Source organism: Crotalus tigris, unplaced genomic scaffold, assembly GCF_016545835.1.
Source record: "Crotalus tigris isolate CLP2741 ecotype Arizona unplaced genomic scaffold, ASM1654583v1 scf7180000018301.7375997, whole genome shotgun sequence".
NCBI classification, from domain to species: Eukaryota; Metazoa; Chordata; class Lepidosauria; order Squamata; family Viperidae; genus Crotalus; species Crotalus tigris.
This window is the reverse complement of record NW_024096931.1, coordinates 4,033,245-4,047,475: the sequence shown is the minus strand read 5'-3', so window position 1 is coordinate 4,047,475 and position 14,231 is coordinate 4,033,245. Positions and strand designations below refer to the sequence as shown.

General features: G+C 40.4%; 1 protein-coding gene across 11 annotated transcripts in view; it reads left to right on the top strand.

Annotated features, from left to right (window-relative positions):
- RBFOX1 (RNA binding fox-1 homolog 1) overlaps positions 1-14,231 on the top strand; it is a 1,591,566-nt gene that overhangs the window by 1,390,195 nt on the left and 187,140 nt on the right. For all 11 annotated transcript variants that reach the window (XM_039349789.1, XM_039349790.1, XM_039349788.1 and 8 more), the window contains one exon: positions 12,042-12,284. In XM_039349789.1, the coding sequence (XP_039205723.1) occupies positions 12,042-12,284 (243 nt within the window). The remainder of the gene's footprint in view (positions 1-12,041; positions 12,285-14,231) is intronic.

The window sequence follows — 14,231 nt, the reverse complement described above, 5'->3', positions numbered from 1 at the left end:
TTTCTAAAAGGTGGCCTCTCCAGTTTCTGCTTGAGATTTTTTCCCTTCATTTCCCCAAAATATTTCATTCGGGGGGGGGGGGGGGTTTGCTGACTTTCTACAATATAAACCTCAGAAACCCCCACCATCTGTGGAGCCGGTTGATCAGCTCCAAATCATCCTGAATCATGTCTTCAGGGCCTTCCATAAAAAGAACAGGGCACCTGATTTCCCAGGGAATTTTATTCCAAAGGGAGGGAGCCACTACAAAGAAGGACCTTCTTCTAAGTCCCATCAGGGGTACTTAACAGATAATCTCCATAGACATAGTCCTTCATGTCCCCTTCAGCAGCTCAAAGATGCCCATTTTTTAAAGAGAAAGTATAGCCCTAAGATTACAGGGTGATTACTCATCTTGGCACTTTTTGGTTGTTCTTCAATAGCATCCCTTTCAAACTTACCTGTGGTGATATTTTTTTTGAATTTAGTATAACACTGTGGGCAGGCATAGATTTCATGTGCCTTTTGTTTGTCTTATAATGTCGACAAAATGTCAGAGCTTGTGGTGTTTCTCCATCTATATTCCTTTTCCTTTTCTGCTTTCTGGGGAATTTGAGACAATCTGTACATTAAAAAGAAATCCATACCAAATTCCTATGGTGGCACATGATAGATGGTTGATAAATATGAATTCTCTGGAGTTCTTTGTATCTCGGCCTTTTCTTTCTCCCCACTTCAGATCTGTGATTTAATTAGAACTTTAATCTTTCTGTGGACAAGCTCCAGGATCCTCTAAAGATCCTTTAAACAGTGATTAGGTAGCTTAACTTGCAGGACATACACAAAATGTGGCTGAGGATCATTTCCCTTGACAGACTGAAAGAAGGCCATAACCATTTCCAGTTATTAAAACAGGGAAACAGGGATTACATCTTTTTAATTGAGACTGGATGGTGCTTTGTCCCGTGTGCATATCGATTTCCCCAAATTCAGAGGCTTTTGTTTTCCTCTCTGTGAAGATGGCCAACTCTAGGGCTATAAAAAAAAGAGCCAAGGGCATCGTCCTCACCCTTGAAATGAACACTGGAGCTCCTGTGGCACCCGAGAGTGTCTCGGCGTGCGTAACAAACGTTGGTTAGACTGGAGGAATTCCAAAAGTCACTTCCATCGCGTATCCTTGAAATCAGATTTCATGGCACATCAAAAAAAGCATCAGGAGAAGCCAAAATGAAGTGTGGATAAAACTGGCGCCAGGTTTGCATGCATAACAATACTGGTTGACTCTGCTGAAACGCCTGTTTCAGAAGAAGTTCTAGAGAAGTCCAGGGGTCACCAATCTCTAGGCTATGGCCCATGACCAAGCCATGGCCCATTCGAAACTGGGCAGCACAAACAATGGGCAAGCGTGTGTGCACACGAACCTCCACTTGCCCGAGCAGCAGGCAAGCACACAGGTGCAAAGCTCCACTTGCCCGAGCGGGAGCTTGCGCCCTCTGCTCAAGTGCCCTCTGCTTGCGTGAGTGGACCACACACACACACACGCCGCTTGCACTAATGATGCTGTGTGTGTGCGCAGGTGTGACTGCCACTCACACACCCCCTCACCCTGCGCCGGGCCGGGCTGCCAAGGAGGAAAGTTTGGGGACCGCTGCTCTAGTCCATGTTATTTATGCTGCTTGTCCTTCTCACTCTACCTGCTTGCTTGTTCTATCTGACTGTCTGTCTGTATCGCTGCCTGTCCGTCCGTCCATCCATCCATCCTACATCCCACTAAGGCAAAACCAAAACAGGTTTTGACTTAGTGCCATGTGTGAATCAAGTGACTGACTTGTTATTGTTACTTTGGTGTAAATAGTTGTGGATAAAAAGTTCTCCAAAGAACTTGCATGTATTCCATATAAAAGTGATTTACCCCTTGTCATTTCCGTATACGATGCAATGTGCAAGTTCTGTTTTGCCTGTAGAATTACAGTTCCTATATAAGACTTGTGATGACGTTTATTCAGTCGTAAAGTATCGAAATAAAATAGTTTGAATTTTTAAGTGAACTGATCTCAACAGTTTTAGCTGATTTAAATTTACAAGAGAAAATAATCCTAATGTAAATATGGAAAACAAAGAACACCAGCAAAACGATGGTAAAAATCATGCCTAAAGAAAAAAACAAAAATGCATATTTGAATGAATCTATATACAATGGAGCCAACGTCTTAAACAACAAACTGAACCTTGCCTATGGGGAATCATATTGATTGGGCTTTCTACATTGTCAATAAAAACTCAATTCATATATAGAAAATATGTCACATGTCATAACAGAATAACGGAGTTGGAAGGGACCTTGGGGGTCATCTAGTCCAACCCCCTGCTCAGGCAGGAAATCCTATACCATTTCAGACAAGTGGCTGTCCAGTCTCTTCTTAAAAACCTCCAGTGTTGGAGCATTCACAGCTTCTGGAGGCAGGCTGTTCCACTGCTTAATTGTCCTCCCTGTCAGGAAATTTCTCCTTAGTTTTAAGTTGCTTCTCTCCTTGATTAGTTTCCATCCGTTGCTTCTTGTCCTGCCTTGCTGTGGAAAACAGGTTGATCCCCTCTTCTTTGTGGCAGCCCCTTAGATATTGGAACACTCAATCCAGGGTTTTTGATGAGGTATGTTCAAGTCTTTCCACCAGACTACAATAGTTTTCATAAACATATATATTCATAGTATTATAAAAGAGACCATGATGTTCGTCTAGTTCAGTGGTTCTCAACCTTTTTAATGCTGCGACCCCCCAACCGGTCATAAATCGAGGACTACTCAATCGGTCGTAAGTCGAGGACTACTCAACTGGTGCAGCACCGTTTGCAGAATGGGACTTTTGGCGGGCTCAGCAGGGCAGAGACAGCCTGGACAATTCCTATTGGCTTTTGAAAGCCAATAGAATTAGACTCTATTCAAGAGAGTCTATTCTATTGGCTTTCAAAAGCCAATAGAATAAAAGGGAGTAGCACAGCTAAGGAAAAGGAGAAAAAAAATGGCGGACTGCATTGTTTGGCGACCCCCGTGAAATGGTCGTTCGACCCCAAATGGGGTCCCGACCCACAGGTTGAGAACCACTGGTCTAGTTCAATGTTCAGACATCATCTCCAACCTTTGTTTGAAAACCTTTAGTGAGATAAGGTGTTTCACTGCTTTATAGTGTCACAGTGATTAAAACCTGCTTTTGCTCTATACCAGGGGTGTCAAACTCAATTTCATTGAGGGCTGCATCAGCATTGCGGTTGCCCTTGGGGGGCCGGGTGGGTGTGGCCAGGGTGCGTGTGGCCTACTGGGTGGGTGTGGATGGAGTGAGTGTGGCCTACTGGGTGGGCATGGCCAGCTCTACATCGTTCACCCCACTGCTTGCCGAAACCCCTCCCCTACAGCCCGTCAAGCCAGATATGTGAAGTAGGCGAGGGCCATTTGCTGGCCACTTCCAGGCAATGGTCCATTTCTTCATTCCTCACAAAGGGTGACACCTCCCCAGCATGCACCCAGGGGGTAGGGCCAACGCAGCAGGAGCTGGTTCCCCACTGTTTCCAGACGGCCTTGTGGAGCTAAGACTGAATGCGTTTCAGCATAGATGGACACCACAAAATTGTACATCGGCTCCCGGCCGGCCTGGGCCAGGGCCAAGGCAGAGGGGGCCGTTCCCTCACTGTTTCCAGAATTGCTTTGTGGGCCACATGACACCACTTCGCGGGCCGCATCCTGCCCCCGGGCCTTGTGTTTGACATGTCTGGTCTATACCTTCAGAGGAGTCCAGTAGGGACACAAATACAGACATTGTGACGGTGACAGGTCCTTGGTGCTCTCTGAGTTTGGTTGTTTTCTTGCAGACATTTCATTACCCAACTAGGTAACATCATCAGTGCTAGAAGGGAATGAGATTTGGGAGGAGGAGGAGGAGGAAGAAGAGGAGGAGGAGGAGGAGGAGGAGGACGACGACTGTGGCACTTCCTCTATGAGCTTGGTTATCTTTCTGTAGACATTTCATTACCAAGCTAAGTAACATCATCAGTGCTGAAAGGATGGGGTTTGCACTCTGTTTATTTACAATTTAGAAACAATCTAAAAGCTAAAAAAGAAACAGAAAGACCAAAACAGATCCTTGTTGGCAATCAATACCCAGAGAAGCAGAGATTAACATCAAAATGAACACCAGGCCAACAATCAAGAAGGAAATCTTTTTTACAATTTTTAAATATTTTTTTCTTAATGTATCTTCTATCTTACTCTTTTAGATCAGTCTCAAAAGAACCTTTTTATTATTATTGCATATAGGAATTCTCAACAATGATCTTCAACCATCGAATAACATTTCTGAGTACCACCTTATGTATTTAGTTAGGTGGTTTTGTTATCTGCCCCACCTTACAGCTAATCCAATCAACAGACTTGAAGCCCCTAACACAACGTTTCTCAACCTCGGCCATTTTAAAATGTCTAGACTTCAAATTCCCAGAATTCCCCCCAGCCGGCATGATTTCTGGGAGTTGAAGTCCACCCATCTTAAAGTTGCTAAGGTAGAGAAACACCGCCCTAGCCACAGGGAAGTTGAAATAAGAACCCAATTTATATCACAGTTTAAAAGATGGTTGGACTTGTTTTGCTGTTCCAAATTAACCCGGTCTTCTTTGCTTTGAGTCTTCATCTCCTTACAACATTTTTTTTTTTATCCCTGTGTATATTTGGCTGAGGGAAAGAGGAAAAAAAAAAAAGATTATATGTACTTTTATGTCTCTCTGTTCTGGCCCTGATGCAGTTAAAAAGAACTTGGCTTCTAAGCAAGCCTATTTGGGGGAGGAGGGAGAAATAGGGGAGAAGCAGGGGTCCTCTTAATTTTTCCATGTTTCTCCTTTGTCCTTATGCCCGTAAGGACAATGCATTTTTGGCACATTTAATTACCGAGTGGATGGTACGTTTCTCTAAGGATGCAAAGTATTTCCTACCAAAAAAGAACAAAAGACAATAAAGGAAGGCACCATAACAAAATTAAAAAAAAAGCATGGTAAAACAGGTAAAACTTTAAATCTGAGCAACCAGGAAGAGAAAGGAAGGGTGGTCTTCTCCAACCTCTCCCCCACCAACCCAGAAAACCAATGAATGCCGCCTGGTTCAGCAAATGTGTGCTTAACACTAAGCCTTGCATAAGTAACATTTTTTTTTTTAATCTCCCTCAGTTTGTGTGCAAACATAACAAGATTGCTCCTTCTGTTTTGATACTTTTCACACCATTTCTTAATTATAAAAGCTTTGTGTAACAGATGAAACGGTGCTGGGGAAAAAAAAAATAAATTGGAGACAGGAGGCATTTAGTGCAGAACATCTGAAACGGTGCATTTTAGAAAACCAGCATAATGATTTGAAGGAATATATATATATATATATATATACATATATATATATATATACATATATATATATATATATATATATATATATATATATATATATATGTTTTCTGAGGTTTTCGCGGGGTGTTTGTATGTAGGTCTTTGGTTGTTCGGGTTTTCTCCCGCGTAAAATCCAATTTTACGCGGGAGAAAACCCGAACAACCAAAGACCTACATATATATATATATATATATACATACACACACACACACACACACACATACACACACACACACACACACACACATATATACATACATACATACATACATACATACATACATACATACATACATATATATATATAAAAACGTCTCCATAGAGTCTACAATATATATAAACATTAATATACCAAAGCTCACATCCCAAAATGATTATTTCCCCACCAGCTTTGTTCTCTCCCTTGCTTTCATTTTGTCACGTTCAGCTGTAAACAGAAAGCAATACGCTGGGTTTTATACCTTGCCACGTGAGGCATATTTCTCAGTTGAAATGTGGATTTCATTAAATTCCAGGCCAAAAACCCCTTTAGCGCATAGACGTTCTGCCATCCTTTAAACAAACAAACAAACACAGAAACAATCCTGCCGCTGTTATGAAATTGAACGGTGCCAATTTCTTTACTCGACCCGATGCCTTTTGAAGTTTCTTTCAATACTGTCATCCTGTTTGCACCAGATCTTCAATTCAGGTCGTTTAAAAATGTAAGCACACAAACCCTGGAGGGCCAGCAATTGTCAGGGCCAAGCTAACTTGGGAAGACCGACAGTTAGTCATTGGGTGTCAACCTTCACATCAGGCACAGCTGTAAATCTCCACTCTCCAGACATTTAATCCCTTTTTCAGGGATTGGCTTACTGGGCAAAAGGCTTTCAGACATGATTGAACTAGATTAGTTTCTTTCTCTTTCTAGCAGGCCAGAAGGAAGCTATAGATGCAGATATGGGCCTTCCCAAAAGTCGAAATCTTTGTTACAAATTATGCTGAAAGATTTAAATTCAAGGATTTTTTTTCCCCTCTCCCAACTTTCTGAATCCACACATCTTTAGCTGCTCTTTTCAGGATATTGGGTGGATCACCTTTTCTTGGGTACACCAGACTAGGAAAGGCATACCATGAAGGTCAGCATTACTTGTAAAGCTAGAGGAACAGATTCTTGCAGGTCTGAATGTGCTTCCCCATTTTTTTCCTCTTTATGGGAATTAGGTATCAACTGCCACCCTACACTTGCTTGTGCCTCGCTACCATGCAGTGACAGTCTGCTGTGAACATTGGAAAGGGGGGAAATGAAAGTAACTGCTGTATCTCTGCTAGATGCTGCCTCAAGGTCAGCCAGCTAGGGGAGGAAGGCAGCTGCATACCAACCTATGTTTGAACTGATTATTCTGAAAACATGTTGCTTGAACCTGATTGCTTCATGGGGGGGGGGCTAAGTGCTAAGTGCTATTGCTACTGTTCCCTTTTCTACTCTATGCTTAGCCTGCATTTTCAGGTCCCTCACAGCACTTATCTTGAGTCTAGCTTGTCCCACGGCATTTGACTAATGATCCAAAATTCCCTGTCCTCTTCACAAAACACTTTAAAAAAACTTTAATTGCAATACTGCTACTACTACTACTACTACTACTACTACTAATAATAATAATAATAATAATAATAATACAAAGACCTACAAATAGAAATAGAAAGACTGTGGCAAAAGCAAGCAAGGGTAGTACCAATAGTCATAGGCTCCTTGGGTGCAATCCCAAAACAACTGGAGCACCACTTGAACACCATTGGCATTGATAAATTTGCTATTAGTCAATTGCACAAGGTGGCCTAACTAGGAACTGCTTCCATCCTGCGACGATATCTGTAATACCATCAAACATCCACATCTGCCTATCCCAGGTCCTGGGTAAGGACTCGATAGGTAGACAAAATGCCAAATCCAGTCTGAACATCTGGCTGACTGTGCGATAATCCGTAATAATAATAATAATAGACATCTGCCTATCTCAGGTCCTGGGTAAGGATTCGATAGGTAGACAAAATGCCAAATCCAGTCTGAACATCTGGCTAACTGTGCAATGATCTATAATAATAATAATAATAATAGGGATCTTTGCCTACTGTACAACAAGTTTTGAGTGTTGGTTTACTTGTGCTCCCTTGGACATGAGTAAATTCCTCGCGGCTGTTGGAACCCCATTCACATGAGACGTTCTTTCCCTAAGCAAGTGAATATGACCAGACCCTCCCTTGGCACATGAGAAGGTGTATGTATACCTCTCACCATGGGCACATTTTACTGAAGCCAGAAGGCATCTAAAAAGTAAGTTCAGGTATTAGTGTGCTTGAATTTTCTTACAATCCCTTTTCCTACAGACAATCCTGTACTTACAACTAATTGCTTAGCAACCATTCAAAATTAAGACAGACCCTGAAAAAACTACTGAGAACCCGGGTTTGAAGTTTGGGGCCCTCGGCCACACATTTAAGACCGTTTGCAGCATCCACGTGACCATGATTTATGACCTTTCTGCCGGAAACCAGCATTTGCTTCCGGTTTCTGGCAAAAAGCATCCCTTTGCTTAATGACGGTCACATTCGTTTTACGACCAGCACCGCAAAAACTATTGCAAAATTAGGTGTAGCTGAATGGTGACCTGCTTCACAACTATTTCAACTTACAACCCAAATAGCAGGCTCAATTACAGTCATAAGCCGAGAGCACACCTTTGCTCTCTGGGATGTTTATTCTACCCTGGATCTGCTTTTATATATGTGCAGAGCCTTTATAAAATGTAAAATATTTTGCATGTTCAACCCCTTCTTCCTCATTTGCACAGGTCCAGGGAATATTCATATTCCCATAACTAGCTGCAATGTTTATCTTGCAGGAGGATATAATAATACTGCTTTTTAAAATAGAACAAGTTTGAAGTCACCCGTTAGGAATCTTACCAATACTCTTTGCTCTTAATTAAATATTAGGTATAATTAGCACAAAGAGGGAATGTGGGGAATATTAATTTGATAGTTGTGCAAAGGATGTCATTGTAAATGGGAAACAGTGGGGGTCTCTTTAGTACAAACTGCACCTAGATGTTAATTCCCTAAAAATGCTGACTTTCATTCCTTTTGTTCCACATATTTTACTTTTTTATCCAAGAAAGGTTAAAATACAAAACACCAAAATATTGTTTAAAAAGGACAAAAAAAGAAAAAAACACACAGCAAATAAAACATTGAAGAGGAAAAGGTGCCTTTAAAAAGGGACTAACACACATATACACATAATGTCCTCTCTAGCTGGATGCTGATTAATATAATATAATGATGTTAGTTATCCACCCCTTGAGAAACAGGCCAAAATTTCTTTAAACTACTAAGCTACTAAATCTATTTACAAATTGTTAGCGTGTCATCTATATACTATATTAATAACAAAATACTTAACAGGAAGAACAACAATTTTAGAAAAGTAATAAAATTGTTATCAATAATAAAAGAGAGACAAGATTGAAACTCCAAAACCCTCTGTTAACAAGCTATTATTGTCATCAACTCATAGAAAAGTTACCACAGCTTCTTAACTATCCCAAATCATCCCAGAAATTAACCCTGATTGGATCAAATATCCATATTTGTTTCATAATACCATCTCTTATCAATAGCTGATGGATTGAATACAATATGTCCAATTCTCCAAAGCCAATTTATCTTCCAAAAAAACCCAAAAAACCACCAGATGGAATTTATTCCCCAGTTAAATATGATAAGTCCATTCCACACTCTCCTTCAAATCTCCTTTGTCAATTCCTTATTTCCCGATTGTCTTGGTCCTGTTTCCCAGAAATGGTCATCAATTTTTGACACAACTGGAAAATTGTCAGTTGCCTCAGATTTTGTCTACTTCAGTGTTTCTTAATCTTTGTCCATTTTAAGATGAGTAGACTTCAACTCCAACTGGCTGTGGAATTTTGGGAGTTGAAGTCCACCCATCTTAAAGTGGCCAAGATTGAAAAACACTTGTCTACTGGATTGCAACAAATATTCATTCCCATTTTATTTAACTGTAGCAGGGTCCTTGGGACTGTAAATCAAAGGAGATTAACTGGGGGTGGGTCGGGACAGTGGGACCGTGTAAATTTTTCTGCATTTCATGGTCACTCTCACAAAAAGCTGCCATGGAGATAGTTTGCAGCTTCAAAAAAGAGCTTCCTGGATGGGCATAGCTGTTGAAAAAATACTTTTGTGCTAATTAATATTATAGGATTTACACCAAATCATTTACATAGTTCCGAATAATTTACATAGTGCAGCCAAGGCGATGTGGCTAAATATAACATTGGTTTTATTGTAATTTCTTTGTTTGATTGTTTTGAGCCACTGAGAGTCGTTTTAAATTGGGCAACATACAAGATTAATAAATGATTATAGTTGGTCGCGCGGTCTGCCAAATGATCCGATTGGATTTGGCATTTTTTGTCTGCTTATGGAATTCCTCCCAAGAACTTTGGGTAGGCAGATGTTGTTGTTTAGTCATATTAAATTATTATTATCACTATACAGTTGACCCTGTTGGATTATAATTTGCTTGATATGGATTGCTGCTAGCATCAAGTTTAGGACTGACTTTGTTTTTTGAATAACCCAAACTGCTTGTCTTTTAAATGAAGCTTTTATTTTTAAAGTGCCTTGTACTTAAAATTATTGTTTTATACTTGGAAAAAAGTCTAGTAGCCCCTTTGCCATTAGCAAATTAACATCTCCCTTCATCAGATGCATAGAGAGGTTAAACACTCTTGCAGCATGCTGTCTAGTGTTTAGAATGCAGTACCACGGACTAACTCACTGCTCACTCCAGGAGTTCAATCCTGGCCAGCTCAAGGTTGACTCAGCCTTCCATCCTTCCGAGGTTGGTAAAATGAGGACCCAGACTGTTGGGGGCAATAGGCTGACTCTGTAAACCACTTAGAGAGGATTGTAAAGCACTGTGAAGCGGTATATAAGTCTAAGTGCTATTGCTATTGTTCTCCTCAAGCTGGCAAGGCGAGAAACGCTGAGCTAGATTATGCTGGATTTAAATTTTTGCATAAGAACATATCGTTTCAAACATAATGTCTATCTAAAATTCTCTTTTCCCATCTCAACCTGTTTTTTTGCCTGGAGAGGTTATGTGAGAATCAGAAGTGTTCTTTATATATAAAGATACTAATGCTGGGATTTTCTTTTATAACATATGTCTGGATAGAATAGAATAGAATAGAATAGAATAGAATAGAATAGAATAGAATAGAAGAGAATAGAAGAGAATAGAAGAGAGATAGATAACTATATCCATCCATCCATCCATCCACCCATCCATTGATTCTATCTCTCTCTCTCTCTCTCTATCTATCTATCATCTATCTAGCTATCATCTATCTATTCAGCTTGCTATCGTCAATCCATCCATCCATCCTATCTATCTATTGTCCTATCAATCTATCATCTGCCCATTATTCCATCCATCCGTCCATCCATCCATCCACAATAAAGACTTCCATTGATTCAAGGACCCTGGCAAACTTCATCAATCAAAAGGACAATTTTGCTTTCATATTTGAAATCCCACTTTAGGGACCATTTAAATAGAAATTCAGATTCGTTTTTTTTTTTTTTTTAGGTGATGCATTGATGGAAATTTTAGTCAACTTGAACCTGGGCATAAGTTAGGTGATTAGCTTGTATTTTGCATACAAGTTGTTGAAAATAAACCTGGTTTCACACAGGGGAGGGTTTGAATTATATTATTATCTAAGTAATAATGATAAATAATAGTATGGCAAGAAACCAGGAAGTCTTGTTCCTTTGGAAATATTCATGGTTTAAAGACACCTTTAAAAATCCAATTCATTTTCAAATATTGTATAATTGCTATAGAGTCTTCATTCACTGATAGTTTTGCAGTATAGATCATTGTTTTTCCTGCTAATGTTTAAATATTCCACAATGTGTGTTCTTAATGTTCAGCTGTTACTAGATATATGTTGGACTAAAAAAAGGGAGAAAAAGTAAAATCTAAAAATCAAATTATTTGGCTTCCATTTCATAGGAAGACATATTCCTGTGGTTTTAAAAAGGGGATTCTATAAAGAAATATATAAATATTCTGTCTGGTTGTTATATTTCTGCTTTGTTTGTCACACACACTACAAGCTTCAAGATTTTACTGATAATTTCAAAATCAGTCTTTATGCAACTAACTGCAATCTTAGAGAATTGGCAGCAAACTTGACTTCGGGCTGTTCCGTAAACCCCACCTTTATCACACACAGAGAGAGGGACACAATTTTGCTCATCAGACAATTGCAGCCATGGGTTGTTGGACATTATTGGAATGATGTTATTTTACTGCTGGATCAGGCTGAGGAACAGAAACCAAAGATGCTGCGTTAAAAAGTTGTGTGATCCCCAGGAAATCTTATTTGTGAGTAAAACCAGTGGCAGCTTAGCTCCTTCCTGCAGATGGATGACTAATAGACCTTCTACTGAGGTCCCAGCAGGACGAGCAGCTGGATGGAAATGTGATGAAGCACCTTCAAAGACGCATTAATCTTTGCAAAGCCAAATCCCGCTCAAATTTCTCTCCTGTTGCTTAATGTTTCTGCAGGGTAATCAGGAAGCTACTGCACCCCCTGACACCATGGCCCAGCCTTACGCCTCCGCGCAATTTGCTCCTCCTCAGAACGGTATTCCAGGAGACTACACCGGCCCTCATCCTCACCCGACCCCCGACTACTCCGGGCAAACCACGGTTGCAGAGCACACGTTAAACCTGTACCCGCCTGCGCAGACGCACTCCGAACCAAACACAAGTGACACAAATGCACAAACTGTCTCAGGCACAGCCACCGTAAGTAGGTTTTTTCGTTTTATTTTTCCAAACCTTCTCCTTTAAAATACACTATTCGTTTTCCAAAAGCCGCAGCAGGCCGAGAGTCCTGGTGTTCACGTATGAACCTAAATGGAATGGCTTGACCTTCGTAGCAGAAACAAATATTTCTTGAATTTTTACTCTGAGATTTGGTTTGGGGTAAATTGCAACTGCTCTCCACATCCTTCCTGGGTGTGACCCTTAACAGCACGGATTTCAGCAGAAAGGATTTTGATAAGACAGATGTTTTACCGGGGCCTGATTGTCTTCTGCTGTATTTAATGAAGGAATGAATTTCATTTGAACTGGTGTTTAAGCCAGTTAATTATATTTTGAAGAGATGAGAAATAGATGCATTGATGAACAGAATCCTAGTTTGTGTGGCTGCAGGGGGTGTACCTGGGAGTGGGTGGTCAAAAAAACCCTCAAGTTGGTGCTCATATATGTCAAAAGGATAAGGCTGTGATTGTGTCATCAAAGCACTACTTGGATTCTATGGCTGTGAAGCATTTTGGATTGAAGAGGGCAGTGCTTGCATAGGGGCATATATCATCAACATCTTAAGTCTTAACATCTTTTAGGATTGTGGGTTTCCTGTCTAAATCTTATGTCAAGTTTACTTCACACTTATGCTGTACTTCTGTAAATTGCTCTCCATAGCGTGGTAGGAAAGTGTCCTCGTGTGTGGGAAGCATATAGCTATATTGATTGCCATAGTTAGAGGTTTCTATCTATTTACCTCTAGTCTTTTAAGACAGGCTGCCCAATTAGTGATTGTTTGAAGTTTGAAGCCCACCTCCCCAAAAAAAGATACTTACAACCCAGATTCAAAGTTTTGAGATCCTTCCCAGTCATGTGATCACATTTTGGGCATTCTGCAACCAATCCACATTTACAGCTGTTTGCAGCATCCCACAGTCATTTAACCAAAATTTATGGTGTGTGTTTTTCTTTTTGTTTTGCTGGAAACTGGTTTTTACTTCTGGTTTCCACCAAAAAAAAAAAAAAAAAGTCCATTGCAAACAATGGGCTTAATTCACAACTGCAACATGGCTGCCACCCAAAATGTCGTAAAATTATGTCAGTTGCATGATGACTTGCTTAACGACCCATACAATTTAGGATTCTGGGCTCAATTACAGTTGTAAGTCAAGGACTATCTAGTGCTCAGCTTTCTTAAAGAAGGAATAAGATGGGAAGTTCATTTTTTTTAAAAAAAAAAAAAGACTCTCCTTGAGTATATCAACAGACATGTAGAAACCATTCATCCAGCAAAGAAGTCTACAGAGGAAGGTGTAACTGTAAAATTCTTGATTTTTAAACAATGTATACTCTATGTAGGCATCAGAGCCAAGCTGGCACAGGTTCTGAATCAAGCAGAAGCAGGTTCCTACTGTGTCACATTTTTCTTTAAAAAACAAAACAAAACAGAATACTGAATAATAGAGTTGGAAGGGACCTTGGAGGTCTTCTAGTCCAACCCCCTGCTCAAGCGGGAGACCCTATACCATTTCAGACAAATGGCTGTCCAGTCTCTGTTTAAAAGCCTCCAGTGATGGAGCACCCAGAACTTCTAAAGGCAAGCTGACCCTCTCTTTAATTGTTCTCACTGCCAGGACATTTCTCCTTAGTTCTAGGTTGCTTCTCTCTTTGATTAGGTTCCATCTGTTGCTTCTTGTTCTGCCTTCTGGTGCTTTGGAGAATAGCTTGACTCCCTCTTCCTTGTGGCAACCCCTGAGATATTGGAACGCTGCTATCATGTCCCCCCTCGTCCTTCTCTTCATTAAACTAGACATGCCCAATTCTAGCAACCGTTCCTTATATGTTTTAGCCTCCAGTCCCCTAATCACCTTTGTTGCTCTTCTCTGCATTCTGCACAGGAAAAACCAGTTCTGATCATACAGTACAAATATGTCTCAATCTATC